The following is a 17,184-nucleotide window of genomic DNA, read 5'->3' on the forward strand; positions in this document are numbered from 1 at the left end:
GAGGCACATAGCTCCACAGTGTTGGGTTGAGGCACATAGCTCTATAGTGTTGGGTTGAGGCACATAGCTCCACAGTGTTGGGTTGAGGCCCATAGCTCCACAGTGTTGGGTTGAGGCCCATAGCTCCACAGTGTTTGGTTGAGGCCCATAGCTCTATAGTGTTGGGTTGAGGCCCGTAGCTCTACAGTATTAGGTTGAGGCCCATAGCTCCACAGTGTTGGGTTGAGGCCCATAGCTCTATAGTGTTGGGTTGAGACCCATAGCTCTATAGTGTTGGTTTGAGGCCCGTAGCTCTACAGTGTTGGGTTGAGACCCATAGCTCTATAGTGTTGGGTTGAGGCCCGTAGCTCTACAGTATTAGGTTGAGTCCCATAGATCCACAGTGTTGGGTTGAGGCCCATAGCTCCACAGTGTTGGGTTGAGGCACATAGCTCCACAGTGTTGGGTTGAGGCACATAGCTCCACAGTGTTGGTTTGAGGCACATAGCTCCATAGTGTTGGGTTGAGGCACATAGCTCCACAGTGTTGGGTTGAGGTACATAGCTCCATAGTGTTGGGTTGAGGCACATAGCTCCACAGTGTTGGGTTGAGGCACATAGCTCTATAGTGTTGGGTTGAGGCACATAGCTCCTCAGTGTTGGGTTGAGGCACATAGCTCCACATTGTTGGGTTGAGTCACATAGCTCTATAGTGTTGGGTTGAGGCCCGTAGCTCTACAGTATTAGGTTGAGGCCCATAGATCCACAGTGTTGGGTTGAGGCCCATAGCTCCTCATTGTTGGGTTGAGTCACATAGCTCTATATTGTTGGGTTGAGACCCATAGCTCTATAGTGTTGGGTTGAGACCCATAGCTCTATAGTGTTGGGTTGAGACCCATAGCTCTATAGTGTTGGGTTGAGGCCCATAGCTCTACAGTGTTAGGTTGAGTCCCATAGCTCCACAGTGTTGGGTTGAGGCCCATAGCTCCACAGTGTTGGGTTGAGGCCCATAGCTCCACAGTGTTGGGTTGAGTCACATAGCTCTATAGTTTTGGGTTGAGACCCATAGCTCTATAGTGTTGGGTTGAGGCCCGTAGCTCTACAGTATTAGGTTGAGGCCCAACGCTCGCGAGTGTTGGGTTGTAGTGTTGGGTTGAGGCCCATAGCTCCCCAGTGTTGGGTTGAGGCCCATAGCTCCACAGTGTTGGGTTGAGGCCCATAGCTCTATAGTGTTGGGTTGAGGCCCGTAGCTATACAGTATTAGGTTGAGGCTCATAGCTCCACAGTGTTGGGTTGAGGCTCATAGCTCCACAGTGTTGGGTTGAGGCCCATAGCTCTATGGTGTTGGGTTGAGGCCCATAGCTCTATAGTGGATTGAGGACCATAGCTCTATGGTGTTGGGTTAGGGCCCATAGCTCCACAGTGTTGGGTTGAGGCCCGTAGCTCCATGGTGTTGGGTTGAGGCCCATAGCTCTTTGGTGTTGGGTTGAGGCCCATAGCTCTATAGTGGGTTGAGGCCCATAGCTCCACGGTGTTGGGTTGAGGCACATAGCTCTATAGTGTTGGGTTGAGGCACATAGCTCCTCAGTGTTGGGTTGAGGCCCATAGCTCCACAGTGTTGGGTTGAGACCCATAGCTCCACAGTGTTGGGTTGAGGCCCATAGCTCTATAGTGTTGGGTTGAGGCCCGTAGCTCTACAGTATTAGGTTGAGGCCCATAGCTCCACAGTGTTGGGTTGAGGCCCATAGCTCTATAGTGTTGGGTTGAGACCCATAGCTCTATAGTGTTGGTTTGAGGCCCGTAGCTCTACAGTGTTGGGTTGAGACCCATAGCTCTATAGTGTTGGGTTGAGGCCCGTAGCTCTACAGTATTAGGTTGAGTCCCATAGATCCACAGTGTTGGATTGAGGCCCATAGCTCCACAGTGTTGGGTTGAGGCACATAGCTCCACAGTGTTGGGTTGAGGCACATAGCTCCACAGTGTTGGGTTGAGGCACATAGCTCCATAGTGTTGGGTTGAGGCACATAGCTCCACAGTGTTGGGTTGAGGCACATAGCTCCATAGTGTTGGGTTGAGGCACATAGCTCCACAGTGTTGGGTTGAGGCACATAGCTCTATAGTGTTGGGTTGAGGCACATAGCTCCTCAGTGTTGGGTTGAGGCACATAGCTCCACAGTGTTGGGTTGAGTCACATAGCTCTATAGTGTTGGGTTGAGGCCCATAGATCCACAGTGTTGGGTTGAGGCCCATAGATCCACAGTGTTGGGTTGAGGCCCATAGCTCCTCATTGTTGGGTTGAGTCACATAGCTCTATATTGTTGGGTTGAGACCCATAGCTCTATAGTGTTGGGTTGAGACCCATAGCACTATAGTGTTGGGTTGAGACCCATAGCTCTATAGTGTTGGGTTGAGGCCTGTAGCTCTACAGTATTAGGTTGAGTCCCATAGATCCACAGTGTTGGGTTGAGGCCCATAGCTCCACAGTGTTGGGTTGAGGCCCATAGCTCCACAGTGTTGGGTTGAGTCACATAGCTCTATAGTTTTGGGTTGAGACCCATAGCTCTATAGTGTTGGGTTGAGGCCCGTAGCTCTACAGTATTAGGTTGAGGCCCAACGCTCGCGAGTGTTGGGTTGTAGTGTTGGGTTGAGGCCCATAGCTCCCCAGTGTTGGGTTGAGGCCCATAGCTCCACAGTGTTGGGTTGAGGCCCATAGCTCTATAGTGTTGGGTTGAGGCCCGTAGCTATACAGTATTAGGTTGAGGCTCATAGCTCCACAGTGTTGGGTTGAGGCTCATAGCTCCACAGTGTTGGGTTGAGGCCCATAGCTCTATGGTGTTGGGTTGAGGCCCATAGCTCTATAGTGGATTGAGGACCATAGCTCTATGGTGTTGGGTTAGGGCCCATAGCTCCACAGTGTTGGGTTGAGGCCCGTAGCTCCATGGTGTTGGGTTGAGGCCCATAGCTCTTTGGTGTTGGGTTGAGGCCCATAGCTCTATAGTGGGTTGAGGCCCATAGCTCCACGGTGTTGGGTTGAGGCCCATAGCTCCACGGTGTTGGGTTGAGGCCCATAGCTCTAAAGTGTTGGGTTGAGGCCCATAGCTCTATGGTGTTGGGTTGAGGCTCATTGTCCTTTGTGTTGGGTTGAGGGCCATAGCTCTATAGTGGGTTGAGGCTCATTGCTCTATGGTGTTGGTTTGAGGCCCATAGCTCTATGGTGTTGGGTTGAGGCCCATAGCTCTACAGTATTAGGTTGAGGCCCGTAGCTCTACAGTATTAGGTTGAGTCCCATAGATCCACAGTGTTGGGTTGAGGCCCATAGCTCCACAGTGTTGGGTTGAGGCACATAGCTCCACAGTGTTGGGTTGAGGCACATAGCTCCACAGTGTTGGGTTGAGGCACATAGCTCCATAGTGTTGGGTTGAGGCACATAGCTCCACAGTGTTGGGTTGAGGTACATAGCTCCATAGTGTTGGGTTGAGGCACATAGCTCCACAGTGTTGGGTTGAGGCACATAGCTCTATAGTGTTGGGTTGAGGCACATAGCTCCTCAGTGTTGGGTTGAGGCACATAGCTCCACATTGTTGGGTTGAGTCACATAGCTCTATAGTGTTGGGTTGAGGCCCGTAGCTCTACAGTATTAGGTTGAGGCCCATAGATCCACAGTGTTGGGTTGAGGCCCATAGCTCCTCATTGTTGGGTTGAGTCACATAGCTCTATATTGTTGGGTTGAGACCCATAGCTCTATAGTGTTGGGTTGAGACCCATAGCTCTATAGTGTTGGGTTGAGACCCATAGCTCTATAGTGTTGGGTTGAGGCCCGTAGCTCTACAGTATTAGATTGAGTCCCATAGATCCACAGTGTTGGGTTGAGGCCCATAGCTCCACAGTGTTGGGTTGAGGCCCATAGCTCCACAGTGTTGGGTTGAGTCACATAGCTCTATAGTGTTGGGTTGAGACCCATAGCTCTATAGTGTTGGGTTGAGGCCCGTAGCTCTACAGTATTAGGTTGAGGCCCAACGCTCGCGAGTGTTGGGTTGTAGTGTTGGGTTGAGGCCCATAGCTCCCCAGTGTTGGGTTGAGGCCCATAGCTCCACAGTGTTGGGTTGAGGCCCATAGCTCTATAGTGTTGGGTTGAGGCCCGTAGCTATACAGTATTAGGTTGAGGCTCATAGCTCCACAGTGTTGGGTTGAGGCTCATAGCTCCACAGTGTTGGGTTGAGGCCCATAGCTCTATGGTGTTGGGTTGAGGCCCATAGCTCTATAGTGGATTGAGGACCATAGCTCTATGGTGTTGGGTTAGGGCCCATAGCTCCACAGTGTTGGGTTGAGGCCCGTAGCTCCATGGTGTTGGGTTGAGGCCCATAGCTCTTTGGTGTTGGGTTGAGGCCCATAGCTCTATAGTGGGTTGAGGCCCATAGCTCCACGGTGTTGGGTTGAGGCACATAGCTCTATAGTGTTGGGTTGAGGCACATAGCTCCTCAGTGTTGGGTTGAGGCCCATAGCTCCACAGTGTTGGGTTGAGACCCATAGCTCCACAGTGTTGGGTTGAGGCCCATAGCTCTATAGTGTTGGGTTGAGGCCCGTAGCTCTACAGTATTAGGTTGAGGCCCATAGCTCCACAGTGTTGGGTTGAGGCCCATAGCTCTATAGTGTTGGGTTGAGACCCATAGCTCTATAGTGTTGGTTTGAGGCCCGTAGCTCTACAGTGTTGGGTTGAGACCCATAGCTCTATAGTGTTGGGTTGAGGCCCGTAGCTCTACAGTATTAGGTTGAGTCCCATAGATCGACAGTGTTGGATTGAGGCCCATAGCTCCACAGTGTTGGGTTGAGGCACATAGCTCCACAGTGTTGGGTTGAGGCACATAGCTCCACAGTGTTGGGTTGAGGCACATAGCTCCATAGTGTTGGGTTGAGGCACATAGCTCCACAGTGTTGGGTTGAGGTACATAGCTCCATAGTGTTGGGTTGAGGCACATAGCTCCACAGTGTTGGGTTGAGGCACATAGCTCTATAGTGTTGGGTTGAGGCACATAGCTCCTCAGTGTTGGGTTGAGGCACATAGCTCCACATTGTTGGGTTGAGTCACATAGCTCTATAGTGTTGGGTTGAGGCCCGTAGCTCTACAGTATTAGGTTGAGGCCCATAGATCCACAGTGTTGGGTTGAGGCCCATAGCTCCTCATTGTTGGGTTGAGTCACATAGCTCTATATTGTTGGGTTGAGACCCATAGCTCTATAGTGTTGGGTTGAGACCCATAGCACTATAGTGTTGGGTTGAGACCCATAGCTCTATAGTGTTGGGTTGAGGCCTGTAGCTCTACAGTATTAGGTTGAGTCCCATAGATCCACAGTGTTGGGTTGAGGCCCATAGCTCCACAGTGTTGGGTTGAGGCCCATAGCTCCACAGTGTTGGGTTGAGTCACATAGCTCTATAGTTTTGGGTTGAGACCCATAGCTCTATAGTGTTGGGTTGAGGCCCGTAGCTCTACAGTATTAGGTTGAGGCCCAACGCTCGCGAGTGTTGGGTTGTAGTGTTGGGTTGAGGCCCATAGCTCCCCAGTGTTGGGTTGAGGCCCATAGCTCCACAGTGTTGGGTTGAGGCCCATAGCTCTATAGTGTTGGGTTGAGGCCCGTAGCTATACAGTATTAGGTTGAGGCTCATAGCTCCACAGTGTTGGGTTGAGGCTCATAGCTCCACAGTGTTGGGTTGAGGCCCATAGCTCTATGGTGTTGGGTTGAGGCCCATAGCTCTATAGTGGATTGAGGACCATAGCTCTATGGTGTTGGGTTAGGGCCCATAGCTCCACAGTGTTGGGTTGAGGCCCGTAGCTCCATGGTGTTGGGTTGAGGCCCATAGCTCTTTGGTGTTGGGTTGAGGCCCATAGCTCTATGGTGTTGGGTTGAGGCCCATAGCTCCACGGTGTTGGGTTGAGGCCCATAGCTCCACGGTGTTGGGTTGAGGCCCATAGCTCTAAAGTGTTGGGTTGAGGCCCATAGCTCTATGGTGTTGGGTTGAGGCTCATTGTCCTTTGTGTTGGGTTGAGGGCCATAGCTCTATAGTGGGTTGAGGCTCATAGCTCTATGGTGTTTGTTTGAGGCCCATAGCTCTATGGTGTTGGGTTGAGGCCCATAGCTCTACAGTATTAGGTTGAGGCCCATAGCTCCACAGTGTTATTTTGAGGCCCATAGCTCCATAGTGTTGGGTTGAGGCCCATAGCTCCACAGTGTTGGGTTGAGGCCCATAGCTCCATAGGGTTGGGTTGAGGCCCATAGCTCTATGGTGTTGGGTTGAGGCCCATAGCCCCACAGTGTTGGGTTGAGGCCCATAGCTCTATAGTGTTGGGTTGAGGCCCATAGCTCTATGGTGTTGGGTTGAGGCCCATAGCTCCACGGTGTTGGGTTGAGGCCCATAGCTCTATAGTGTTGGGTTGAGGCCCATAGCTCTATGTTGTTGGTTTGAGACCCATAGCTCCACAGTGTTGGGTTGAGGCCCATAACTCTATAGTTGGTTGAGGCTCATAGCTCTATGGTGTTGGTTTGAGGCCCATAGCTCTATGGTGTTGGGTTGAGGCCCATAGCTCTACAGTATTAGGTTGAGGCCCATAGCTCCACAGTGTTAGGTTGAGGCCGATAGCTCCATAGTGTTGGGTTGAGGCCCATAGCTCCACAGTGTTGGGTTGAGGCCCATAGCTCTATGGTGTTGGGTTGAGGCCCATAGCCCCACAGTGTTGGGTTGAGGCCCATAGCTCTATAGTGTTGGGTTGAGGCCCATAGCTCTATGGTGTTGGGTTGAGGCCCATAGCTCTATAGTGTTGGGTTGAGGCCCATAGCTCTATGTTGTTGGTTTGAGACCCATAGCTCCACAGTGTTGGGTTGAGGCCCATAACTCTATAGTGGGTTGAGACTCATATCTCTATGGTGTTGGTTTGAGGCCCAAAGCTCTATGGTGTTGGGTTGAGGCCCATAGCTCTGTAGTGGGTTGAGGCCCATAGCTCGAGAGTGGGTTGAAGCCCATAGCTCTACAGTATTAGGTTGAGGCCCATAGCTCCACAGTGTTGGGTTGAGGCCCATAGCTCCACAGTGTTGGGTTGAGGCCCATAGCTCCACAGTGTTAGGTTGAGGCCCATAGCTCCACAGTGTTGGGTTGAGGCCCATAGCTCCACAGTGTTGGGTTGAGGCCCTAGCTCCATAGGGTTGGGTTGAGGCCCATAGCTCTATGGTGTTGGGTTGAGGCCCATAGCTCTATGGTGTTGGGTTGATGCCCATAGCTCTATGGTGTTGGGTTGAGGCCCATAGCTCTATGGTGTTGGGTTGAGGCCCATAGCTCTATGGTGTTGGGTTGAGGCCCTTAGCTCTATGGTGTTGGGTTGAGGCCCATAGCTCTATAGTGTTGGGTTGAGGCCCATAGCTCTATTGTGTTGGGTTGAGGCCCATAGCTCTATGGTGTTGGGTTTAGGCCCATAGCTCCATTGTGTTGGGTTGAGGCCCATAGCTCTATGTTGTTGGTTTGAGAACCATAGCTCCACAGTGTTGGGTTGAGGCTCATTGTCCATAGTGTTGGGTTAGGGCCATAACTCTACAGTGGGTTGAGGCCCATAGCTTGAGAGTGGGTTGAGGCCCATAGCTCCACAGTGTTGGGTTGAGGCTCATAGCTCTATAGTGTTGGTTTGAGGCCCATAGCTCTATGTTGTTGGTTTGAGGCCCATAGCTCCACAGTGTTGGGTTGAGGCTCATAGCTCTATAGTGTTGGTTTGAGGCCCATAGCTCTACAGTATTGGGTTGAGACCCAGTCTGCGAGACACAACCATGGAGATGTGGATGCATCAGATAGTGATTGGGATGCCAGTCCAACGTGTCATGAACCACTCCCCAAGCCTCTCCCCCAGTCTCTCCCCTCCCTCAGCCCCTCCCAAGTCCCCTCCCCCAGAACATTTGTCTGTTCACCATTAATCAGTGCTGTTAATTGCCATTCACCACCATTAGCCATATGTTGCCAAGCCAGCTTGAGACGTACAGTAAGTGCTTCGTCCTTTCATTTTACAAACTCAGTAATAGAATGAGCTTTCCAACGCTTTTATAAAGAAGACACACATGTATTTAAGGTCATATACAATTTTGTGTGGACCAACAAAAAAGTTATTTCCAAATGACAAGATTCACTAATTAATAATTCAACAAATTGGGATTTATTGTTTTGGTTTAAGCAAGAGCCAGTGAGCTGAAATAATTTGTCATGGTGTTGAGTATTTGTTTATTTGTTTTACAAGGGTTAGAGGTCCCGGTATGGTAGCAGTGTCCTCTCACCAACAGTCATCAATTCATCCTGTTAATTACATGAGGCGATTTAGATGTATTTTCTTCAAAAACTGCGGCAGGAAGGAAGCGTTGAGATTAAAGATGTGATTTCCTTTGGATGTCCTGCGGGACCGAATGGAAGTTAACAGGAAAAGAAAATATCCCCCTCAACAAAGCTGGTGAAGGCATGTACTAATTAGCATAATTTTTGTTGGTGGAAGGGGAGAGGGTAATGGGGGAGGGGGGTGTAAGAAGAAGAAAATCCTGTCTCCCGTGGGTGCTGCCTGATGATTGGATTGCAGGGAAACCACTAATCAGTTCTAAAGTCACCCCCCCCTTCCTCCTCGCCCCTCCCTCACCTCCCTCCTCAAGCTTCACTCTATTCTGATCCAATGGGACCACACTGTGACCCAGTTCAGAGAGTCGCGCAGAAATGAAAGCAAGGGAGAGACAGAGGAGGGAGGCCAAAAATGGAGAGCGACAGAAAAGAGAGAGGGAAAAAGATGCCCTCCTGCTACCCACAGCCCTTAGTCAGTCACAATGTACTCCTGCTACCCACAGCCCTTAGTCAGTCACAATGTACTCCTGCTACCCACAGCCCTTAGTCAGTCACAATGTACTCCTGCTACCCACAGCCCTTAGTCAGTCACAATGTACTCCTGCTACCCACAGCCCTTAGTCAGTCACAATGTACTCCTGCTACCCACAGCCCTTAGTCAGTCACAATGTACTCCTGCTACCCACAGCCCTTAGTCAGTCACAATGTACTCCTGCTACCCACAGCCCTTAGTCAGTCACAATGTACTCCTGCTACCCACAGCCCTTAGTCAGTCACAATGTACTCCTGCTACCCACAGCCCTTAGTCAGTCACAATGTACTCCTGCTACCCACAGCCCTTAGTCAGTCACAATGTACTCCTGCTACCCACAGCCCTTAGTCAGTCACAATGTACTCCTGCTACCCACAGCCCTTAGTCAGTCACAATGTACTCCTGCTACCCACAGCCCTTAGTCAGTCACAATGTACTCCTGCTACCCACAGCCCTTAGTCAGTCACAATGTACTCCTGCTACCCACAGCCCTTAGTCAGTCACAATGTACTCCTGCTACCCACAGCCCTTAGTCAGTCACAATGTACTCCTGCTACCCACAGCCCTTAGTCAGTCACAATGTACTCCTGCTACCCACAGCCCTTAGTCAGTCACAATGTACTCCTGCTACCCACATATATGTTTCTGCACCCAGCAGGCATCTTTCTGTTGTCCACGGCACTCCCCACATGTGATTCAGATATGCTGCTACCCTCCTGCATTACAATATCTCTGAGACATGAGAGACACAATATGGGTGATTGATGGAACTGATTCGATCTGTCCAGAAGATGGTCGAGAGGGGAAAATTAAGAGAGGGGGGAGAGGGGAATGAGGTAAGAGAGGGGGAGAGATAGAGGAATGGAGCAGGGGAGAGGGGAATGAGGTAAGAGAGAGGGTGGAGAGCTAGAGGGATGGAGGGGGTGATAGTGGGATGAGGTAAGAGAGAGGATGGAGGGCCTCCCAAGTGGTGCAGTGGTCTAAGGCTAGCTGTGCCACTAGATATCCTGGTTCAAGTCCAGGCTCTGTCGCAGCCGGCTGCAACCGGGTGACCCATGGGGCGGCGCACAATTGGCCCAGCGTCGTTCGGGCTAGGGGAGGGTTTGGCCGGCCGGGACTTTTTTGTCCCATCGCACTCTAGTGACTCCTGTGGCGGCCCGGGCGCAGTGCGCGCTGACACGGTCGCCAGGTGTACAGTGTTTCCTCCGACACATTGTTGTGGCTGGCTTCTGGGTTAAGTGGGCATTGTGTCAAGAATCAGTGCGGCTTGGTTGGGTTTCGGAGGAGGCACGGCTCTTGACCTTCGCCTCTCCCGAGTCCGCACAGGAGTTGCAGCGATGAGACAAGACTGTAAACTAACATTTGGATGCCACGAAATTGAGGAGAAAATGGGGGTACAAATAATGAGAGGATGGAGCGATAGAGGGGGGATAGGCTGATTCAGTGCAGAGGGGAGCCCTGTAGAAGGGAGACAATGCCTTGGGTTTTGTGTGACAGGCCTGTCCCCAGCCCCATTCAAATTCCCACTGCCATCTGTGCACTGGAAACATGAGCTGGGAGTCTCTCCTAGCTGCTCCTTTCCCCCTGCAGCCTCCCTCCCTCCCTCCCTGCCTGTCTCAAGATCCCAACCACCATGTACCCAGGTTGTGGACTTTTTTTTTGGGGGGTCTAAAGCAACATTTGGCTGGGGGGGGGTGGATATCATTCATTCCCTGAGACTCTTTGGGCCATTGAAATGCTCAGACTGATCGTGTGGAGTTAGGAAACAAATTTCAAGATATTGACATACACAGCCCTGATTGGCTCATAGAGCCCTTACCAGAATAAACGGTCATTGGTCTATTATAAGAGGGTTTCCCAAACTCAGTCCAACTCATCATCAAGCTTGGATTATTTTAATCAGGTGTGTGGTGCAAAAATCAAAATGTGCACCCAGTGTTGGGCCCAGGACTGAGTTTGAGAAACCCTGTACAGTGGCTTGCGAATATATTCACCCACCTTGTCATTTTTCTTATTTTGTTGCCTTACAACCTGGAAGTAAAATTGATTTTGTGGGGGTTTGCATCATTGACAGAACATGCCTACCACTTTGAAGATGCAATTTTTTTTAATTGTGAAACAAATAAGAAATAAAACCAAAAAATTCAAACTTAAGCGTGCATAACTATTCACCCCCCCCCCCAAAGTCAATACTTTGTGGAGTCACATTTTGCTGCAATTACAGCTGCAAGTCTCTTGCGGTATGTCTCTATAAGCTTGGCACATTATGCCACTGGGATTTTTGCCCATTCTTCAAGGCAAAGCTGCTCCAGCTCCTTCAAGTTGAATGGGTTCCGCTTGTGTATAGCAATCGTTAAGTCATACCACAGATTCTCAATTGGATTGAGGTCTGTGCTTTGCCTAGGCCATTCCAAGACATGTAAATGTTCCCCCTTAAACCACTCAAGTGTTGCTTTAGCAGTATGCTTAGTGTCATTGTCCTGCTGGAAGGTGAACCTCGGTCCCAGTCTCAAATCTCTGGAAGACTGAAACAGGTTTCCTTCAAGAATTTCCCTGTATTTAACGCCATCCATCATTCCTTCAATTCTGACCAGTTTCCCTGCCGATGAAAAACATCCCCACAGCATGATGCTGCCACCACCATGCTTCACTGTGGGGATGGTGTTCTCGGGGTGATGGGAGGTGTTGGGTTTGCACCAGACATAGCATTTTCCTTGATGGCCAAAAAGCTACATTTTAGTCTCACCTGACCAGAGTACCATCTTCCATATGTTTGAGGAGTCTCCTACATGCCTTTTGGTGAACACCAAATGTGTTTGCTTATTTTTTTCTTTAAGCAATGTTTTTTTTCTGGCCACTCTTCCGTAAAGCCCAGCTCTGTGGAGTGTACTGCTTAAAGTGGACCTATAGACAGATACTCCAATCTCCGCTGTGGAGCTTTGCAGCTCCTTCAGGGTTATCTTTTGTCTCTTTGTTGCCTCTTTGATTAATGCCCTCCTTGCCTGGTCCGTGGTGGGCGGCCTTCTCTTGGCAGATTTGTTGTGGTGCCATATTATTTAAATTTTTTTGATAATGGATTTAATGGTGCTCTGTGGGATGTTCAAAGTTTTGGATTTTTTAAAAAATAACCCAACCCTGATCTCTACTTCTCCACAACTTTGTCCCTGACCTGTTTGGAGAGCTCCTTGGTCTTCATGGTGCCGCCCCTTGCTTAGTGGTGTTGCAGACTCTGGGGCCTTTCAGAACAGCTGTATAAATACTGGGATCATGTGACACTTAGATTGCACACAGGTGGACTTTATTTAACTAATTATGTGACTTCTGAAGGTAGTTGGTTGCACCAGATCTTATTTAGGGGCTTCACAGTAAAGGAGGTGAATACATCATATAGACAAACCACTTTTACGTTTTCTATTTTTATTATTTCACTTCACCAATTTGGACTATTTTGTGTTTGTCCATTACATTAAATCCAGATCAATCCATTTAAATTACAGGTTGTAATGGTACAAAATAGGAAAAATGCCAAGGAAGATGAATACTTTTGCAAGGCACTGAATTATCATAAAATCAGATTATGTTGTCATACAATATAATATAACAAGAGCTTTTGCTGTCGTAGCGTCTGCTCTGGGTATCCCCTCCCTCTTGCCCCATCTGGGCCAAAAACCCCCTCCCAGCGGAATGAAATGACATTTCATCATTTTCACAATTTCAAAGTGTAGAAATATAATTAAAGAAAACCGGAAAATCACGTTCTTAACTGCACTGCTCCTGTAAAACGCTCTCTGCCGTCAAAAGGGGGACCACTCAAATATTTTCCCTTCGAGGCAGGCGAGAGGGTGTCAGGTTAGCAGTGAACAGAGAGAGGCAGGCGAGAGGGTGTCAGATTAGCAGTGAACAGAGAGAGGCAGACGAGAGGGTGTCAGATTAGCAGTGAACAGAGAGAGGCAGACGAGAGGGTGTCAGATTAGCAGTGAACAGAGAGAGGCAGGCGAGAGGGTGTCAGATTAGCAGTGAACAGAGAGAGGCAGACGAGAGGGTGTCAGATTAGCAGTGAACAGAGAGAGGCAGGCGAGAGGGTGTCAGATTAGCAGTGAACAGAGAGAGGCAGGCGAGAGGGTGTCAGATTAGCAGTGAACAGAGAGAGGCAGACGAGAGGGTGTCAGATTAGCAGTGAACAGAGAGAGGCAGACGAGACGAGAGGGTGTCAGGTTAGCAGTGAACAGAGAGAGGCAGGCGAGAGGGTGTCAGTTAGCAGTGAACAGAGAGAGGCAGGCGAGAGGGTGTCAGATTAGCAGTGAACAGAGAGAGGCAGACGAGAGGGTGTCAGATTAGCAGTGAACAGAGAGAGGCAGACGAGAGGGTGTCAGATTAGCAGTGAACAGAGAGAGGCAGACGAGAGGGTGTCAGATTAGCAGTGAACAGAGAGAGGCAGACGAGAGGGTGTCAGATTAGCAGTGAACAGAGAGAGGCAGACGAGAGGGTGTCAGATTAGCAGTGAACAGAGAGAGGCAGAACGAGAGGGTGTCAGATTAGCAGTGAACAGAGAGAGGCAGACGAGAGGGTGTCAGATTAGCAGTGAACAGAGAGAGGCAGACGAGAGGGTGTCAGATTAGCAGTGAACAGAGAGAGGCAGACGAGAGGGTGTCAGATTAGCAGTGAGAGGGTGTCAGATTAGCAGTGAACAGAGAGAGGCAGACGAGAGGGTGTCAGATTAGCAGTGAACAGAGAGAGGCAGACGAGAGGGTGTCAGATTAGCAGTGAACAGAGAGAGGCAGACGAGAGGGTGTCAGATTAGCAGTGAACAGAGAGAGGCAGACGAGAGGGTGTCAGATTAGCAGTGAACAGAGAGAGGCAGAGGCGAGAGGGTGTCAGATTAGCAGTGAACAGAGAGAGGCAGACGAGAGGGTGTCAGATTAGCAGTGAACAGAGAGAGGCAACGAGAGTTAGCAGGAACAGAGAGAGGCAGACGAGAGGGTGTCAGATTAGCAGTGAACAGAGAGAGGCAGGCGAGAGGGTGTCAGATTAGCAGTGAACAGAGAGAGGCAGCAGTGAACAGAGAGAGGCAGACGAGAGGGTGTCAGATTAGCAGTGAACAGAGAGAGGCAGGCGAGAGGGTGTCAGATTAGCAGTGAACAGAGAGAGGCAGACGAGAGGGTGTCAGATTAGCAGTGAACAGAGAGAGCAGACGAGAGGGTGCAGATTAGAGGGTGTCAGAGGGTTAGCAGTGAACAGAGAGAGGCAGGCGAGAGGGTGTCAGATTAGCAGTGAACAGAGAGAGGCAGACGAGAGGGTGTCAGATTAGCAGTGAACAGAGAGAGGCAGACGAGAGGGTGTCAGATTAGCAGTGAACAGAGAGAGGCAGACGAGAGGGTGTCAGATTAGCAGTGAACAGAGAGAGGCAGACGAGAGGGTGTCAGATTAGCAGTGAACAGAGAGAGGCAGACGAGAGGGTGTCAGATTAGCAGTGAACAGAGAGAGGCAGACGAGAGGGTGTCAGATTAGCAGTGAACAGAGAGAGGCAGACGAGAGGGTGTCAGATTAGCAGTGAACAGAGAGAGGCAGACGAGAGGGTGTCAGATTAGCAGTGAACAGAGAGAGGCAGACGAGAGGGTGTCAGATTAGCAGTGAACAGAGAGAGGCAGACGAGAGGGTGTCAGATTAGCAGTGAACAGAGAGAGGCAGACGAGAGGGTGTCAGATTAGCAGTGAACAGAGAGAGGCAGACGAGAGGGTGTCAGATTAGCAGTGAACAGAGAGAGGCAGACGAGAGGGTGTCAGATTAGCAGTGAACAGAGAGAGGCAGACGAGAGGGTGTCAGATTGAACAGAGAGAGGCAGCAGTGAACAGAGTGAGAGGCAGACGAGAGGGTGTCAGATTAGCAGTGAACAGAGAGAGGCAGACGAGAGGGTGTCAGATTAGCAGTGAACAGAGAGAGGCAGACGAGAGGGTGTCAGATTAGCAGTGAACAGAGAGAGGCAGACGAGAGGGTGTCAGATTAGCAGTGAACAGAGAGAGGCAGGCGAGAGGGTGTCAGATTAGCAGTGAACAGACGAGAGGGTGTCAGATTAGCAGTGAACAGAGAGAGGCAGACGAGAGGGTGTCAGATTAGCAGTGAACAGAGAGAGGCAGACGAGAGGGTGTCAGATTAGCAGTGAACAGACGAGAGAGAGGCAGACGAGAGAGGGTGTCAGATTAGCAGTGAACAGAGAGAGGCAGGCGAGAGGGTGTCAGATTAGCAGTGAACAGAGAGCAGGCAGGGGTCAGAGTGAACAGGGTGTCAGGGTGTCAGATTAGCAGTGAACAGAGAGAGGCAGCGAGAGGGTGTCAGATTAGCAGTGAACAGAGAGAGGCAGACGAGAGGGTGTCAGATTAGCAGTGAACAGAGAGAGGCAGACGAGAGGGTGTCAGATTAGCAGTGAACAGAGAGAGGCAGGCGAGAGGGTGTCAGATTAGCAGTGAACAGAGAGAGGCAGGCGAGAGGGTGTCAGATTAGCAGTGAACAGAGAGAGGCAGACGAGAGGGTGTCAGATTAGCAGTGAACAGAGAGAGGCAGACGAGAGGGTGTCAGATTAGCAGTGAACAGAGAGAGGCAGGCGAGAGGGTGTCAGATTAGCAGTGAACAGAGAGAGGCAGGCGAGAGGGTGTCAGATTAGCAGTGAACAGAGAGAGGCAGACGAGAGGGTGTCAGATTAGCAGTGAACAGAGAGAGGCAGGCGAGAGGGTGTCAGATTAGCAGTGAACAGAGGGTGTCAGATTAGCAGTGAACAGAGAGAGGCAGACGAGAGGGTGTCAGATTAGCAGTGAACAGAGAGAGGCAGTGAGGGTGTCAGAGAGAACAGAGAGAGGCAGACGAGAGGGTGTCAGATTAGCAGTGAACAGAGAGAGGCAGACGAGAGGGTGTCAGATTAGCAGTGAACAGAGAATGTTTCACCCAAGACGGTGAAGTGAAAAGGAAGAGAGAGGGAGGGGGGTGCCTGCTACCTGCCTCAGGTGATACTAGGGGTGCTCCCCCAACCTGCTCCCCACTCCCGTTCCCCCCAGCCCACCCCCGCTCCCTCCCAACCTGCTCCCCACTCCCCGTTCCCCCCAGCCCACCCCCCGCTCCCCCTAGCACACCCCCCGCTTCCCCCCAGCCCACCCCCCTAGCACACCTGTCGCCCCTAACCAGGCTGGCCTCTGTATGGCCTGTCTTTGTGGGCTGCTTTAACAAAGCCATATGTAGAGAAAAATAATGCACCCAGACACACAGACAGAGGCAGTCTGTTCTACAGGTGACAAAGGGCGGGGTGGGCCTGGGAAAGCCTTAGTTCAGCCTTCAGAACAGGACCAGGCTGTTTGATAATTGGAAGGCTACCTTCCCCTTTATCCTGTGGAGGTCTGGGCCTGGCTGAAGCAGCTCTCCCTGAAACATGAGTGTGTTTTTATTTATCTTTCTAACCCCCCCACCCTCTCTCCCCACTCTCCCCACTCTCCCCTCTCTCCCTCTCTCCCCACACTCCCCTCTCTCCCCTCTCTCCCCTCTCTCCCCACTCTCCCCTCTCTCCCTCTCTCCCCACACTCCCCTCTCTCCCTCTCTCCCTCTCTCCCCACTCTCCCCTCTCTCCCTCTCTCCCCCACTCTCCCCTCTCTCCCCACTCTCCCCTCTCTCCCCTCTCTCCCCACACTCCCCCCTCTCTCCCCACTCTCCCCTCTCTCCCCTCTCTCCCCACTCTCCCCTCTCTCCCTCTCTCCCCACACTCCCCTCTCTCCCCACTCTCCCCTCTCTCCCGCTCTCCCCACACTCCCCTCTATCCCCTCTCTCCCCTCCCTCTCCTCTCTCCATCTCTCCCCTCTCTCCCCACTCTCCTCTCTCTCCCCTCTCTCCCACTCTCCCCTCCCTCTCCTCTCTCAATCTCTCCCCTCTCTCCCCACTCTCTCCTTCTCTCGCCACTCTGTACCCCTCAGCCGCTGCTGTGACAAGAAGAGCTGTGGCAACCGCAATGAGACCCCGTCTGACCCCGTCATCATCGACAGGTACCTTCACACACTCCTCCGCATGCTCAACTACTCCTACTGTGATCGCATTGTGTGTGTGTGTGTGTGGCCTCCTATGAGGCTGCTGATGCAGTGAGGGAACAGTATGAGGGTCAGGTTAGAACAGTCAGCTCATATATCTACTGAGGTTTGGCCCAGAGCCTACCCACCCTATGGCTCTATTTGTACTACAGTGAGTACTACAGTGAGTACTACAGTGAGGACTACAGTGAGTACTACAGTGTATGTGGGTGGAGTGATCAGGTTCCACAGTGTGTGCTCCTCCACAGTGAGGGAGGACGAG

General features: G+C 51.1%; 1 protein-coding gene across 4 annotated transcripts in view; it reads left to right on the top strand.

The window, feature by feature from the left end:
- The window catches only part of LOC118390676 (transcription factor COE1-A-like), a 362,338-nt gene that overhangs the window by 25,594 nt on the left and 319,560 nt on the right, over positions 1-17,184 (top strand). For all 4 annotated transcript variants that reach the window (XM_052529445.1, XM_052529447.1, XM_052529446.1 and 1 more), the window contains exon 6: positions 16,812-16,880. In XM_052529445.1, coding sequence (XP_052385405.1) covers positions 16,812-16,880 — 69 coding nt within the window. The remainder of the gene's footprint in view (positions 1-16,811; positions 16,881-17,184) is intronic.

This window comes from Oncorhynchus keta, chromosome 11 (assembly GCF_023373465.1).
Source record: "Oncorhynchus keta strain PuntledgeMale-10-30-2019 chromosome 11, Oket_V2, whole genome shotgun sequence".
Taxonomy (NCBI): domain Eukaryota; kingdom Metazoa; phylum Chordata; class Actinopteri; order Salmoniformes; family Salmonidae; genus Oncorhynchus; species Oncorhynchus keta.